The sequence below is a fragment of the Plasmodium coatneyi genome, chromosome 13 (assembly GCF_001680005.1).
Source record: "Plasmodium coatneyi strain Hackeri chromosome 13, complete sequence".
Taxonomy (NCBI): domain Eukaryota; phylum Apicomplexa; class Aconoidasida; order Haemosporida; family Plasmodiidae; genus Plasmodium; species Plasmodium coatneyi.
The window spans coordinates 1,372,344-1,389,851 of record NC_033568.1 but is presented as its reverse complement, the minus strand read 5'-3'; the positions used below and the strand labels follow the sequence as shown (position 1 = coordinate 1,389,851).

At 38.0% G+C, this 17,508-nt stretch overlaps 3 protein-coding genes across 3 annotated transcripts; 1 reads left to right on the top strand and 2 right to left on the bottom strand.

Annotated features, from left to right (window-relative positions):
- Positions 1-2,186: 2,186 nt before the first annotated feature.
- PCOAH_00050230 (Uncharacterized protein) lies at positions 2,187-4,970 on the bottom strand (the record flags this gene model as incomplete). Its single annotated transcript, XM_020061805.1, has 5 exons — positions 2,187-2,341; positions 2,474-2,719; positions 2,878-3,078; positions 3,237-4,634; positions 4,754-4,970. The coding sequence occupies 5 exons, from the start codon at positions 4,968-4,970 to the stop codon at positions 2,187-2,189; spliced, it is 2,217 nt and encodes a 738-aa protein (XP_019917223.1).
- Positions 4,971-8,516: 3,546 nt separating this feature from the next.
- On the top strand, positions 8,517-10,678 carry PCOAH_00050220 (Uncharacterized protein; the record flags this gene model as incomplete). The annotated part of the gene is made up of 2 exons (XM_020061804.1): positions 8,517-9,986; positions 10,616-10,678. 2 exons carry the CDS (start codon positions 8,517-8,519, stop codon positions 10,676-10,678), a joined length of 1,533 nt encoding a protein of 510 aa, XP_019917324.1.
- A 535-nt stretch (positions 10,679-11,213) lies between these two features.
- Positions 11,214-16,688, bottom strand: PCOAH_00050210 (POM1-like protein; the record flags this gene model as incomplete). The annotated part of the gene is made up of 1 exon (XM_020061803.1): positions 11,214-16,688. The coding sequence occupies one exon, from the start codon at positions 16,686-16,688 to the stop codon at positions 11,214-11,216; it is 5,475 nt and encodes a 1,824-aa protein (XP_019917383.1).
- Between the last annotated feature and the right edge of the window lie 820 nt (positions 16,689-17,508).

Sequence of the window (17,508 nt, the reverse complement as noted above, 5' to 3'; positions counted from 1 at the left end):
CCATGTTAGAACAAAACTCATAATTGCACAGGTGCTTTTTTGTGGAATGGGGAAAGATCCAAATCAAATATCACCTGCGAAATGTATGCATATATGCTGCCAGGGGGAAGATCCAATTTTCTAAGGTGACCAAAAAATGCGCATAGTCATGAGGGTAATTTTTCTCACATTATAAAAAGGTTGTAATGAACACCTTGCCTCTTCAGAGGTAAACAAAAAAATAAAATAAATAAAATAAAAATAAAGCAGCGCCATATATGGTGATATTCCGTATCTCATCGCAGCAGAGAGCGTGTCATGCCGAACCATGCCATGTCGCACGGGAACTCAAAAATAGCAAAGGGAAACGTTTAAGCAGGTAGCAAAAAATAATTAAACGAAGCGACTATTTCTTAGCAAAAACGACGAACAAGCGTTACGCCAAAATGGGAAAAAAAAAAAAAAAAATCAGCATAAACTTGGGCCAAGCTGTTCACGAGCTAGCGAATATACATTCAGCAATAAAAGGTTAAAAATATAATAACCTACTGTTAAGTTGCAAAAATATCCATTCAGAAATGTGCATGTAATGAAAACAATTATGGAGGAGGGAGTCTTTCGCATGATAAAAAAATGAAACACATGCGATTAACAGTACACATGTTATGTGGAATACATATGCCATGTGCTTAATATACCCCCCTGCGTGTATACACAAATGTATGTACTATATATTCATATTTTCACCGCGCAGTTGTTCTGTTGGTTCATTCTTTAGCATTCACATAGCCTTATTTCGTTTCACCACAAACAGGTTAGAAATATACATTTACTTATTATGCATATGTGCATCCATTAGGCGCACGAACTGACCAAAGGTGGGCAAAAAATTTTGCTGCCAACATTGCATCCTACGCACTCGTGTAGATATATTTACGTGTACCTCGTTAGACAAATTAAAATGTCCCACTTTGCTCAGTCGTGTAACAAGGGGACAGTCTGCCATGCCCCCGCAAAAAGATCCGAACCCTCCATTTAGAGGGTAAAAAATGAAGATAACGAAATGTGTACGAAAATGCTACATAAACAGTTGCCACACCCACCTTAAGTATCACTCCTATTACTTAACTTTTAGCACATTTGATTTTTTTTGTTAAATTTATTTGGTAAGACACCTGTTTGTAGTCAGGTTGGCCCACCCGTAGGTTTGTTGCATTATTTACCTGTCCTGTTGTGTGGGGGCTGCAAGAAAGTTGCACTTAATTCGTTCCAACGTGCGGAAAAACAAAGGAGGCCTTCCATTCGATAAGGGGCATATAAGGAATAAGGAAAAAAAAAGAAACGGTACAACTTCATCGTACGGGTATCATTTAAAGAAAATTATGTTACACCATATTTTGTTGACAAGGGAAACTGATCCATTCTGTTCACGCGAAGGAAAGAAGTTACAGCGATCATATTGGTGCGTAATTCTTTACAACGCCATTAGGTCAAGTTAACAGTGTGGTAAAAGAGGGAAATATTGAGCAAGACAAATGGGGGCATATGAATCATGTAGTCCCCATTGCACCTGCGTCATTGTTACACATTTCCTTGCCAACGATGGCAAAGTTAAAAAAAAATGTTGATAAATAAGTAATCATTATTTTAAATACCAAAGATACAAATAAGGAGTTTACATTAAAGCATATTCTATTCACAAAGGTATAAAAAAGGAACATTGTTAATTTTTTAATCTAATGGGGGGGGGGAAAAAAAATAATAACAAAGACAAAAATATCTTTTCCGTTCAACAACAAAAAAAAAAGGAACAAAAAAATATTTACCTTAATATGTGCAAATATATATATGTAATAACATACATATAACGTACACACTGGGAGGAGGAAAAAAAAATTAAACCGACAGGGTCAATTAAAAAATAATATGGCATTTAAAAAAGTTGGCGCACTTACGATAAAAAGAAAAAGAAGAAGGAAGGGGGTAAGGTGTCTCCACGAAAAAGGATTTACAGAAAAATTACACACACATAACCTGTCTCTTACGATCTATGTCTTCCATCTTCCTTTTTGTCACGTTTTCTTAAAGTTCATTTTTGTAGCCATTTTGTTCCATTCTGTTGTTCCATTTTTTTTTTTTTTTTTTTTTATTTTTGGGTTTTACTTTCTTGTTAATTATGTTGATCGAAAATTAATTTGTTCGAAAATTTAATTTGGACAATTCTGCACGACATACGTTGATATAAAAATAGCAGCTCCTAAACTTACTATCAGGAAGACCAGGCACAATATTTGAATTAGTAAATTATTTTTCAGAAAGTACTTCAGTTGGTTACGCTTTAAAATTATGCCGATTAAAAAGCCTGCACGGGGAAGAGGTACGTCGGTTGAAGTGTAAGAAGTGTGAAATGTTAAACACTAAGCGTGTTAAACGTTATGTGTGTGCTGTGCTGAACATACACAGCTCAACGTGGGAGCCGCCCCAGAATGCCTACCTCCAAGGAAACCAAAAAAGTGGCTGTATATATTAATACTGACGGTGTTTAAAGAAAATTTAAGAAATAAGAGGAGGAGAAAAAAACAAAATAAATGCACACTAATGCTAATTTTATCCACATTAAAATTTGTCATCATTAAAATTTCTGAAAAAAAAATTCCAATAATTCCAGAGGAGCTGCTACTGCTTTCGGTGGTCGAGTAGCAGTACGTTAAGGGGGAGGATAAAATTATTCCATAAATGCCTGCAAAGAGGGGGAGGAAGAAAAGGTAAATTGCATAAAATGTGCTTCCACAAGCGTGTGCATGTATAATAATATAAATACATGCCCATCCACACAGGATCATGAGCAAAGTCCCCATTTTCGGCAGCCAATTGCTGCAACTCCTCAGACGCCCTTACCGGTAAACACGTATACTAAAAAAACAACATATGTCCCATACAGATATTCTAACAAGAATCCGACGGTTAACTGAACATATGTATTTGCACAAATGTGGTTAAAATTCGAATGTAAAAATAGTGCTGTGAAAAGGCGATAAAATTCGGCCTTCTTGAAAATATTGTGTGGGTAATTGCTTCCAAAATTTTTTAACGAATCGTCTGCAAGGGGGGGAAAAAAACGAAAAAATTGTTATACATGCAGGGGGGATGTGCACACGGATGCATTTGCACATCCTGATTGGAAGAACGCACTCAGCACAAACTGGGGGAGGTGTTCGAAAACGACGCCTCATTTTCCTCCCGAAGAATGCCCTTACTTGATGGGGTTAAGGTCAAATCCGATTTGATGGATACAAGCACAATAAATATTACCCATTGGATGAAAGTAACGTAGAGGGTTAAACTGAAAATGGAAAACTGTGGAAATATTCTGTAGATAATTTTCTTTATTGTATTTTCCTTATTATTGTCAATGTAAATTCTTTCTTCTTCTAAATTTTCCAAATCATTTTTATGAATGGTTTTGTAAAAATGGTCATTAAATTGTCCATTTTCACATGCAGAATAATTATGATTTAAAAAAATAATAATTTTTTCCTTTCTTTTTCTTAACGTTTTTTTTTGGAATATAAAGAATCTTCGGTTACAACATATGGAACATTTAATTTTTCTTTTTTCTTTTATAATTTTCTTTTCCTCTTCAACGGTACTTGCGTAATTCTTCTGCCGTTCTTCGTCTTTCATTTGTTTCTTCTGTTCAGCGTCTTGTAATTCGCTTACGTACGCCTCGTCAGTTTTTTGGCCAGAAGGATAATGCTCCAGCGGCATCTTCACTTTATCTATATTTTCGCTGGACATTATTTCATGATACTTATTCTTCTCATGCACATTTATTATATAATTGTCTAACGTTTCTTTCGTTTGATTTTTTTCTTTTATTTTTATATTAGTCTTTTTTTGCTTTCTTCGTCTACTCTCGTATCGTTTTCGATTCTTATAATAATAGGCATTTTTTTCATTCTCATTTAAAAAATTTAAAAACTTTGCATTATCTGTACAGATGCTGCTCTTATTTAAAGTACGTTCCTTATTTTCACTGATGAATATCGGAAGGTGTGGTCTTTTTTTCGTTTTATCGTAATGACTTTTTTTGTTAATTTTATAATTTACCTTTAACGACGTATAATCATGATGATCCCATAGCAACTCTTCATACGTATGATTCATTTTTAATTTTTTTTCCTTTTTTAAATTGCTGCTTCGGTATCTCTCCTTCCTTGAACTGCTACTGTTATCATCTTTTTCTTTAGGTTTATAATTTAGTAAATTGTAAAATTGGATTGTGTTGCTTCTTTCTAGATTGAGTAGTTCACATGTTGGATGTTTTTCATTCAATCTAGATTGGGCTTTATTAATGTCTTTTTTTTTTCTTTTTCCTTCGTCATCATCACTGTCGCTTTCTTCTTCGGTCAGCGTGTCGTCCGCTGATTCGTCGTCATCATCATCACTTTCCTCTTCTTCCTGTTGTTCCCCCTGTTCGTGTTTCGCCTTTTCGGCGTCTTCCACATATTTCACATTTTTTGCGTCTCTTTTTCTCCTCTCTGCACTTTCCGCATTTCCATGTTTATGTTTGTGTTTGTGGTGCGCTCTGTCTTCCTTGTCTTTGGAGCGCCTAACACTGGTATCACTCAGTGACATGCTGTTACTTTTGCACTCTATGTTCTTCGTAACGTTGGAGTTTTTCGGGGGGTGGAGTCTATCGGAGGGGCAGAATCATTATTGAGTTTGGAATCTTCCGCGGCGCCACCCCCTTTAGAGTCGCCGTTTTTATCACTAGTTTTGCCTCCGCCATTGGTCTGACCCCTTTCATTGTCCTTACCATCTTTCTTTCTGTGGGCACGTCCACCGCTACTTTTATTATTGCCGTTTTGTTTGTCCTTATCGTGTTTCCTCCGTTTATCATCGTCGTCATCATCGTCATCCATTTTCCCTCTCTTGTCCTTTGACTCGAGAAAAGCTTTTGCCTTTTCTCCAGATTTGTTGTTTTCCATTTTGTCGTTACGTAAATAGATCGGTATGTATATATAAGACTGTTGCTTGGCACCTCTGCGCTTCCCAATTATGTACTTCTCCTTTTTGCGCTTGTTATAAGTCACAAAAAAAAATGTTCACGTAAGGAAGGTGTACACACTGTGCAGCCTTGTTACGCAAAAAATTAAAAAAAATTAAAATACCAAAAAAGGGGGGAAAAAGGAGCGACGTAACGGGGTGAAACAAACGGCAAAGTGGCAGAGTAACAAAGTGGTAAAATAACAAAGTGGCAAAATAACAACGTGGCAAAATAACAACGTGGCAAAATAACAACGTGGCAAAATAACAAATGACAAATGGGGGGAAAGAAAACACTTCCCAGTACAACACCTACGCTGAGGGATTTACACAAACCGTCATGCGTTGCCTCTTCTCCGTGTTTGTTTCCCCCTCGGACACCTTTCTCCCAAACATTGAGCACGCATACACACATACATTCGTACATACATACAGCACATTGCAGTACACATATTAGACTGTCCTGGTTGTATATACACATACTACATCGTACGCATCAAAAATGCGCATAAGAGTAGTACACAGAACACATATACAATAGCGCAACACGTACATATGCGTGTTAACTGCATACATGAAGCGCGCAGGTGTGGCACACGACATATATACCTCTAGGCGAAATTATGCTTCCCCCTTTTTGGTACTTTTAATTTTTTACTCATCGCGCATATGGCACATGAAATGGCGCGCAAAGGTATACGCGCAGCATGTGTACAGATCGCGCGCACAGGTTGTTATATACATGGCGTACATATGGTACCTTCACGCCGCACTTACATGTTTTAAAACTCGTTCAAAACGTTACTCTTAAAAAAAAATTCACCAATTATCCATTTTCAAAAAAGTTTTACTTCACAACAAGATGATAGGGGGAGGGTATGCATATTTTGCCTGTTCACAAATATACATATATATAATTGAATTTTAAAAATTTATGGAAAAAAAAAAAAAAAAAAAACGTGAAAAAATGAAAGAATGAAAAAATGAAAAAATGAAAGAATGAAAAAATGAAAGAATGAAAAAATGAAAAAATGGAAAAATGGAAAAATGGAAAAATGAAAAAATGGAAACATGGAAAAATGAAAAAATGGAAACATGGAAAAATGGAAAAAGGTGGAAAAAAAGAAAAAACAATTACCAAACCTAAACAGATTATTTGATGCGGCGGTAAAAAAAAAAAAAAAAATAATCTTGTACATAAATGGGAACATTTAAGGAAAAAAAAAATAAAAGATTTTAACGGCAATATAACATGTACATTTGCGTAGCGCGTTAATTTTATATGGTCATTTAAACTGCCCCACTATATACGCGGTATGCCATACAAAAGTACAAAATTTACTTCCTTGTGCGCATAATTTACCCGTAATTTAACCCCATAGTGCATATATTATAGCAGTACATAATAAAAGCGTATTTGCTTAGCATACTCTTTGGCACATCAAATTACCCACACGGCACATGATGTTCCACTACCACCGCTGCAACATTTTTCCTTACCGCTTTAGGCAAATGAAAAAAAAAAAAGTAGGATAAAAAAAAAAAGGACAAAAATGTTCGTCACATGGGGAGAAAATAAAAAGAGGTCCATAGATGATATACCAAATGATGACATCAAAAAATTGGTGAACGCAAAATTATTTTTAAGACGTATGGAAGAAGCAGGCTTTCCTTTTTGTTATCCTTTTTTTTTTTTTTTTTTTTCATTTGGCTACATCCCTTTTTACAGCTATGTGTTTTTTTCTTACGTTGAGTGTAGGGGAACAAGCGCGGATAAGCATGTAGAAACTATGTAGCACCACGCACTAAGTAATACGTATTTATGCAAGGGTTCCACGCGAAATGTACAACGTATGGTAGACTCATGTGCTACCTTCACAAACATATGCCCATTGTGCAAGTTGTACCTGCCTTTACGCGTTTTCAAACTTGGCCGATTCCCTACATTTTCAAATTATAAGAAGAAAGTTTTTTTTTTTTTTTTTTTCTCCCCGACATCCACCTTTCGATGTCCACCAGGAGGAACATACGGTCGCTTCATTAATTTAAAAATTCACCAATTATAACTCCATGAGCATATAGATGTAGAAGAACCAATTCACGATACCCCTTTGCATGCATCGCTTCTTTATTATTCTTTCTTGTCTGGCACTAATTTAAGCATATCACCTGTACAACGTCAATTCTAGTGATAACCCCGCCAGCCCTCTTTCACAGAACAAGGGAGGTCCATTTATAAGCCCCCATTTTTACACAAATCCCGGTGAGAAGGAGCTCACAAACGGGGGAAAAAAAACCTTACATGTGTATTCACACGAAAAAAAAAGTACTTACACAATACGCATACGCATGGGGGCATATCCGCACAATCGCTCATGGTCATGAAAAAGAACCACCAAGTTTTGTAAGACCGGACCTTTCGTCCATCTGTTCTTCCCATCTTTTACACTTCCCTAAATTTTCTCGTCATCATCATATTGCACACATTGCGCAATTGCGTAACTGCGTAATTGCAGAAAGCTTGAGGTTTAATAATTTCCCCCTTTTGCTATAATTTATACACACAAAAGTGCTCTTTGACGTTTGTGTTTTTTTTTTTTTTTTTTCGCTTCACCCAAGACCATAGTGCTACATCTCTACAATCATTCTGTACATACGTCAATCGCGCTGTCAGCAACGGTTTCTCATCATTGTGCAAAATGGTGGTGACATGTAGCCATGTGTATGTAGGTATATCTACTTGCCCGTATACCTACTCACATGCATCACATGCTCGCTTCACGAAACTGCTGCTAGCTTGGTTATTATAGCTTCATTACGCCCGTGAAAGGTTTAAACATTTGCACAACTTTCACCATTCTTGGACTAATTGCGCATCTTTCCACGTATCCATTCGGTTGTTCCTACTAATGCCACGCGACAACTTCATTCTTGGTAAAGAACTCACAAATAGTGCCATGTATTTTTTTACATAAACTTGGGGCATATAGTCCAATGCAATTTGGCGAATGCACCAAAAAAAAATTATCATTTTTTTCGACAGAAAAAGGGGAATGCTTGCAAATTTTATAGAAGAAAAAATATCTATTCAGGATTACTTTTTCAATCTGCTATTTTGTTATAAAGAATTAAAATGGTAAGGAAGTCAGAGTGGGGGGAACAGCCAACGCGAAGAAAGGAAAACGGATAGGAAAAAAAAAAAAAAAAAAAAAAATTGACATGAACAGGAAAGCAAAGAAAAGAAAAATCATTTTAAGGACAAACAAGAAGAAACAGCAATTAAGAAAAAATTGTGACCACGTGGGCAAAAATAAGGCATATCAAGGGAAATTCAAGCGGTATTCAGGTGATACATGAAGGGGCACACAAGAAAAAGGCTACGCGGTGAAGAGGCATCCATATGGAGTAAGAGAGAGATGCATGTTGGGACGCAAAGACATATTCCCTGACGGATGGATGAATAATGCGCAGAAGGAGAGAACGCCCAGATGGATCTCTTCTCGATAGCTTCCAATCTGCAGCAAATAGCCATTGGGGGTGTGAACTTTGTAAATAGCAAACTAAGAAAGAGAAGCGTAACTACAGAATGTAACTACATCACATATATTGTTATAGGTGAAAATGAAAAGCAGCCATATGACACGAACATATTTTTTCTGCCATTTAAAATCTGCGGCAAAATAAAATTAAAGGAGTTTAAAGAATTTTTCCCCTTTAAGGACAACATTATTTTTCGCTTTAAAATTCATGTGGCGGATTTAGTTGATGTGATCAACGAGGGTATAGTAAATCATGCACCTTTGATGAAAGAAGACACAAATGAGCAAAACCAAGAGAAGAATATAATTTGCGACGAAAATGAAATAAAAAATATATTAAGACAAGATCAGCTAACTCACCTATGGGTAGACATAACAAATGAAGAGGCCTATATCCCATTCTACAATGGGAACATTGTTGTAAAGGTGTTATTTATAAATAATGAAAATTATAGGGAGTACACTGATATTTATTTTAAAAATCTCCAGTGCTATGAATCAGCCCGGCCTATTTACACCCTGAATGATGCAAACCCCTGTTCGTACATTGTATTTAAGGATGAAGAAAAGGACAAAAGGAATAGCACAGATAATGAGGAAGAAGGAAAAGACGACGATTTCGACGAACACGTGAGGGAAACATCGCCTCGTGACAATTTGATAAATCGCTTCCCCTCCAATCATAGGGACAACAGCCCCAGTAGCATTAGTAACAATAAACACACACATCAGCTGGAAGGCGAATCGGAAAGTTTTGCTCATAATCAGTATGTCCTAAACGACCCTCCTAGTGAAGCGACATACAAAAAGGGTTACCCTTCCGACAGCCCCCAACAGAAGCAGCACCAAAATAACGTTAACAGCAAGAGAGAAGATGGCAGCTTTTTTCAAAGCATTAAAAAGGAACCAAGTAAGAATAAATCGAGTGAACACATTTTGGAAAAGAACAGTTACAATGCCGTCACGAAAGTGTTGCCACCTGGCAGAGGTAATGTCCAAGGGGGGTATGAAGACATGTCCACGGGAAGCGCGAACAATGGACCTAACAGCGGTCCTTATAATAATCCCGACAGGGACAAACAGGAACGGCGAAATGTCATCAAAACGAACGTCAGCAACCGACTGCAAGAACTAAAAAACTTCCGGTCCCAGGAAGAAGCGAAATTTAAAGAAAAGGCGATCCTATCTGAACATATTAAAAAACAAATCGTTAAATGGTCGAAAAATTTGGATGGCTCATACAAAGATGTAAAGGTCATGCTAAGCACATTAAATGACGTCTTGTGGGAGGACTCGGAATGGAGACAAGTACCCATGTCTGAGTTAATATCCAATTCGGCCACGGTGAAGAAGGCGTACAAAAGTGCCATACTCCTGTGCCACCCGGACAAGCATAGGGGAAAACCGGTGGAGCGTGTGGTAAGGTCCGAGGGGAGCACCTAAATATATATGTATATATATTCGTGTGCTTCTGTGTGAGTGCATTTATATGTACGAAAGGGAGCGTTTGCGAGTGGTGCGCACATGTGATGACGTGGTTACCACCTCACAGTGCTACCTAATCGATTGGAAAAACAAACGGTAGCATCAAAATGTGAGCAACTTAAAAAAATGAGATGCTGATACGTTCGAGAAGTGTAAGATGGTTAAAAAAAGGCAGCCAATGGAAAAAAGGGGCAAATAGAAAGACATAGCCAATCGCGATGAGCATCTAAGAACCATGCTCAAACAAAGCGAGTGACAGTTAATAAAGAAAACACGAACGCGTGATACAGCGGACGAATAAAAAGACAGCTAAGACTGAAAAAAGTGAAAACGCTTCATAATTACGCCAGAGTATTCACAAAATTTATGAGAAAATACAAATATCTATACATGTGCACATGTGTAGATGTGCGCGTATATGGGTTACGGAGGGGGGGTCCTATGAGAAGGCACCGTGTTTGCATATACCAGCAGATGTGCACACATTATGAGTGTAAATCTGCACCTACACCGTTTCTATGCCATTTCCATGCCGTTCTCCCTTTTTTTCCCCCTACGTGCAGCTAAGAGCAGAGATGATCTTCCAAGCGTTAAACAATGCCTACAAGGAAAAAAAAAAAATGTGACAATTTGGACGGATTCCCTCTCACCAAGCCGTACGTAAAGGAGCATCTTTTTTTTTTTTTTTTCGTAAAAATGTTTCTAAAGGATTACCAAACGGGGGTGAATCATCGGCAAAATGGGATCCATAACAGGCACAGCAGCGTGACGGTTTTGACGCAGTGCCGTTTTGACATACGTGCCTTATTTGATGCACATGCTCTTTTTCATTTTCCCCCTCTTTCCCTTTTTTTTGTATAAAACTTTCGTTTGTTCGTTATATAAAAGTGCAGCCAGCGTAGGTACGCACAAACTAAAGTAGCGTGCCTGCGCGGCTGTATTCAATTTTGTATTTAATTCGTTGTTTAGTTGTCTGGGTAGTGGCTGCTTGCTGTACGTCTGGAAAAGCGGTTCCCAAAAGTGAACATTAATTGAGCACATGTTTTGCCTCCGCGTTTGCAAAAATGATGCGCCAATATTGATGGAAAGGGTACACTTCTGAATGGATATTTTTGACAACTCCTCCCCCCTGGTATACATGGCCTACCTGGTCCATCTGGCCTACTCCTTGGAGCCCCAGTTCTGCGCAATCTTCACGGAAACCTCGCACTTGACTTTTTTCAAAAAGAAGGAAGCAGAATTTTCCATCGATTCTACCAGAATTTTTAAGGCATCCTCCTGATATTTTTTGTCAACCTCTATTATAATTTCATCATGTACACAGAGGATGATTTTCCCATGGATGGGTTTCAAATTTTTATACAGCTCAACTAAGGACAGTTTTAAAATATCAGCACAGGTGCCCTGCACTGGGTAATTCAACGCCTTGGTGAAGGAAAAGTAGGGGAAAATGACTTTCCTGTTGGAAAGAGTAGAATATTCCAAAGCCCTCATTTGTTTTATTTGATTATGCCATCTGTATATCCCCTTGTAGTGCTCAAAAAAGGAGTTGTAAAAATAAAGGCATTGATCGAGGTTCATATGTAGGTTGTAATATGTGTTTGCATAATTTTTCAGATTGACATAATTCATTCCGTAGATTAGGCCAAAGTTTATGGCCTTGGCAATGTGTCTGTCTTCTTTATTTACATCAGCTATGGCCTTCTTCGTGATAATGCTAGCCGTCAGTGTGTGCAGATCGATGTTGTTATTGTACGCTTTAAGCATAATATCGTCATTGGTAATTTCGGCAGCTATTTTTAGCTCAATTTGCCTAAAATCAGCTATTATAAATATGTTATCTTTTTGCGGAATGAAAATTTCCCTTATATTTTTCTGCCTTGGGATTTGCTGTAAGTTGGGTTTCTCACTGCTAAATCTTCCGGAGAAAGTTTTTAACTGATTAAACGTAGTGTGTATTTTGTTCGTTTTTTTGTTAATATGTTGTGGTAACTTTAGGTAGAAGGCAGAGTACAGCTTATACAATCTTCTGTAATTTCTTAATAGGACAACTTCCTTATGGTTGAGGAAGTTTTTCAAATTTGAGTCCGATGTATTTTCGATAAGTTTATTTGAAACATCCCTCACGTTATTATTTTGTAATGCCTTTAACACCTGTTGTTGGGAATTCACGTTAATTTCTTCGTCTTTCAACTCTGCCTTCAATTTGCTCGTCTCTGCATTTAATTCGCTCAAAATTTCATTCGTACTTTTGCTCAGACTTTCCAGGTCCACTGTGATGCCATTAAGCTCCATATCGCAAATTGGCAAAATGCACTTATTTTCGATATCGTTCACAGTTTCCATATTTTCCTTACAAATTTCAGACTTCAACTTTTTGTACAATTTTAGCAAACAGCTGGAATCTCTTGCTGCGTAAAACAGTTGGTTATTATTCAGCAGCGAATTATTCCACACACTATTTTGCTGTTGCTTGTCTAGGGTTACATTTAAATATTTCTCTACAATATTGTTCAGTTTAAATCCGTACATATTTTTATTTTTGTCTAAAAGTTTGCTAGCTATATACGTGTCGAATATGTTTTCTACTTGAAAATTGTTGTGCATTAAGAATTTCGCGTCAAATTTTCCATTCTGTATAATTTTCACCACTTTCTCATTTCTTAAAATTTCCCTCAATCCAGTTAGGATGCTCTCCTTCGTTATGTTAAACATATCGTAAATGATCACTGGGTAATCTTCCACGGCGATCTGTATGAGGCGGATCTTCTCGTCGAACACCTCCAGCCCGGTTGTCTCAATATCTAACCCGCAGTGCGTTACGCTTTTGTAAATATGATTAATCTTTTCGTTGTAATTATTGTCATTTATGAGAAAAAATCTCGACTCAATATCGTCATCGAATTTTTTCACCGGTTCGTAGTATTCCAAGTTTATGCTATTCATCATTTTGTTGTTACCTTCCAATTTGAATGTGCCACTCCGCTTAACAATGTTGTCATCTACGTTTATTATGTTATCCTGGATGTACCTTTTTGTAACTTCCTCGCCGTATAGCGATTTTATCTCTTCATTGTAGTGCTCTCCAGACACGGTACCCTCTTTTCCGGGGTCACTCAAATAACCGCTTGATGTAGACGCAACGTTATGGCTATTCAGAGAGGATTCCTGCACCGTCGGAACAGAGTTAATATCCTTCCTGGTGGACCCCCCAACTGGTAATGCGCTGGAAGGGCTGCCCCCAGTTATCACATTTTCACCACCTGTACTGTCCGGATCAACTTTTTCTACGTCCCCTCCTATATACTTAATCGTTATGTACTCCTTCGGAATACTCTGCAAAATGGCTATAAAAACGTCTACCTTTTTTAGGTTCTTTCCAGCAGTTTTTATATTTAACTTATTTGTCTTTATAAAATTTCGAATGTCCTTTATTGCTGAATCTTTATTTATAACACAGTTCCTCATTGATATGGTTATCTCCCTATCCTTTGGCATTTCATTTTTGTTGTCTTTTATTTCTTCGCATAGTTTTATTATCCCTTCAGTGCTCAATCGGTAGGATGGTACATTTTGCTTCGACATATCAAGTTCTGTTTCTTGCTTCTCCGCGTGCGGGTTAGGAGGGGTAACCACATCGATGCTATCACCACTTGGTTGATCACTCTTTGGAGTTTTTCCCACAGGAATTGCTGTGCCGCCTCGGTCGGGTCCCCTCAATATGTTTTTTATGCTTCCTTCTTCGCTCCTACTGTTTGTAGTAACTAATCGATTATTATTCGTGGGGTCATCCTCTTGGCCGCCTACATGATGGATCGACTTGTTATCTTTATTTTGGTTATTGCGTGAGGAGCCCACAGAGCCGCTATCGCTCCTACTTTCGTTCTGTGCGCGGTTCGAGGGGGACGCATTAGGGCTGTTCGTACTTGCACTCCCCACACCAGTAACCCTTGCATCAGCGCCAACGCGGTACCTACGCACTGCGTGTTTGGATTCGTACTCGTCGTCCAACTGCTTCATATAATCGTACTCATCACAGAGAGTGAAGTCCAGACCATCACGTAGTGGCCCAACGTTTGGAACAAAATTAGAAGGAGGGGTAGTACCCTTGGACACGTAACCGCTACTCGATATGGCATCATTTAAGTAGCCAATGGACATTTCCTTAATGGTCATATTTTCCTTATTGTATAAGTAGGGGATTCTACCCAAGCTGCCCTTAAACCTGTTCTTTTTAATGTCTATAAAAAAAACAGTTTCATTCGTTTTGGATACATGTCTCTGAATGATGAACACGTTATCGGCTTCCTGTGTAGATTTAACGCTACCAAAAACAGACGCAATGGACAGAAGATTGTTGTCCTCCTTCCTTGGGTGAACAACCAAAGTGATATGCACGTTTTTATTTGTGCTAAACGATCTAAATTTATCTATAGCAATATTTTGCAGTTCATAAATGTCAGAAAATTTATTTATATTTAGCATAAACTGTAAATTGTCAATAATGATGTGCTTCACATCGTAGGCATAAACTGCATAATCCATGGCATCCAACACTTGGTCTATATTTGTGCTTCCATGAAACTTTAAAAATTTTAGCGGCAATAATTCAAACTTATCTGCGTACAGATCAAATAGCTCAATATTTTTTTCTAAGTTTTTTCCACAAAATTGATTTAACATTACTTTTCCAAGTTTTATGTTATTAATTTCGAAGGACCCCCAAAGGGTAGATACCCCCTGGATGCAATAATCTAGCGAAAGTTGAGACAAAAGGGTTGTTTTTCCTACCCCTGTTGGACCTGTCCATATGGATAATTCTCCCATGCGTAGGCCATATAGAAATTTATTCAAAGAAGGAATAGTCTTACTTTTAATTCCATTTATTCTATCCGGGTATTTTAATTCTTCCAAAATGTTTTGTCTCAAATCATTGAAGTTTAATATTTGGCTGTGTTTTACCTTTTCGCTATTTTCTATAAAAAATCGTATATCTATGTTATGCTTTAGACAGTCATTGGCGTCCTTCACAACGATGTTGTTTGGTATGTACATAATATTGTTCTGTACAAAGTGGAACGTTCTACCTGTGGATTTTTCATTTACTTTTTTTTGCGCCTCCTCTTGGGTATTTCCCCTATTACCACAGATCGGATTGTTTCTACTGTCACTTTCATTTTTCGCCTTTTCCTCTATTTTCAGATCTGATTTGTTTGTACCTGACGAGGGATCTACAGCTGTGTTGTGGCCTTTTCCATCCTTTACATCACTTTGCGTATTTTCCTTAATAACACCCTGTTTCTGCTCCGCTGCGCCGATGGGGTTATCACCCACCGTTAGGGGTAAGAGGAGACCCCCTTTCGTTAACAAATTTTTCCTCTTCCTTTCAAACAGCTGTTCATCGAGATACTGCACATTCGTATCGTTTATTACGTTAGTCCGGCCGAGACCAATTTTATTGACAAAATTAAAGACGCTGGATTTCCCGGCCTTGTCAAAATCAAGCCACAGGTGTATTTTTTTGAACCTTTCCAAATATGGCAACAAATATATAGGAAGAGATTTCGACCCATTAGGAAGAGAAATGGCGGCATAATTCGTCTCCTGACTTACAGTCATGGCATCTATCTCCCCTTCTGTCAGGACAACCTCCTCAGAATTATTAACCAAATGGTCTCCAAAAAAGAATAATTTCATTTCGTCTTTCACATTTTTGGGGTATAATCTCATGTACCCTTTATCCCTTAAGCTTCTTACCTTTATGCGAACAATTTCGTACGAGTCTTTTTCATTCGTGTTGTTTTTATTTCCATTTAGCCCTATCGAATTCATATCATTCGCTTTCTTAATAAAGGGGAAAATTAAACATTCGTGTTTTTCAAATTTTCCTGAATTTTCTAGCGACTGAAATTCCATGATGGAAAATCCTATATAATACTTTTTTAGCGTTTCTAAATTTAGCTTTCTGTCTTCGATTAGATATTTCCTTGCCGCTTCTGCCTCCTTGGAGTATAACAAATTCATGTTATACACCTTAACATCGTTGAAGGTTATTTTTTCCTCCTCCTCATAGGAGGTATTGCTTACAACGTTGTTTTCGAAATTGCTTGTTACCAAGTCTCCCATTTTTAGTTTAAAATCGTAGAAGCTGCCTTTATACCCGCACCTGTGGCAGTAACTATTTCCGGTGTTTTTAAAAATTTCATGCTTGTACATATTATCATATTTATACTTGTGTGGTGGGCAAAAGGGGCAGTACTTAAGCGTTATCTTCACGTCTGTCTCTATATACTCATACTTCTTCCTATTCAGGTAGCTGTACACGTCGTTTATGTTTATTTTGTAGTACTTGGATACGAACGTGCTCGTGGCGCGCAGCAAGCCGCTCTTCCGGCGGTTACCACCACTACTTCGGTTACTTCTACCCCCTATGAGCTGATCATAGCATGCCCGAGAACCCAAATCCTCACCCCACCCTTTCCTCTTGAAATATGTCTTCGAGCCATTCTTTCGCCTCTTCACCAACTCGCAATTCGTCTTCAAGTAAAAATCCACTTTCGGCCTACTTTTATTTCGAACTGCTACCACATAATGGATAAGGATTAGGTAAAGAAGGAAGAATTGACAACGAACCATCTTCTCATCGAAATCATTTTACTTAGGTAGTAGTGATGACCCCCCCTCCTCCCCAAAGGAAAAGAAAAAAAAAAAAAAAAAAAAAAAAAAAATTGGGATCATCTGCATGTGCACATGTCCCTTCTTATAAGTTTAGACACCCGCATAGACACACAACTGTGCATATAAACACGTGACGTGTGAAACGCATTTGTCACGAAATACAAACATAGGGCGCAAGCTGTGGTAGCCGATTTGGCTTACGTGGCATATATTCACACTGATACGCACCATGCAGCGATTCGCCTTGTGCTAAATTGGCGCTCTGCTGCATACGCGTTTTAGCAACTATTGGCATTTTCTGAGCCCCCGAAAGGGGAAAACAACTAAAAAACAGAAGAACAAAAAAAAGGAAAAAGTGGAAAATTCATTTAGTCTTGCCAATTTTTGTGACAGTCATTGCTCCCTTTTAATCATGCTTTCATAGGAGAAATGCACGTGGTGCTGGGGAGGGGGGTTACTTAAACAGGATGGTTCTACAGCCATATGTTACTTCCATTTTAAGCAGACTGAAGAATTACATGATATGTAATTGTGCATTAATAATTGGCATTGCAATTAAAGCAACGCATGCCTGCACGACCACCGAAGAGCTTCGAATGAGGGTTCACACGCACATGCCTTTTCCCTTTGTTACAATTACACACGTATTATGTAAAGCTACGTGCCACATACGGACTGGTGTACGTCCCGGCCGCTTCACAAATGCACATGCAGGCTCATAGGCACGTACCCTCATAAATACGTGTATACGCGAAAACACACGTCAATGGGAGCTAAT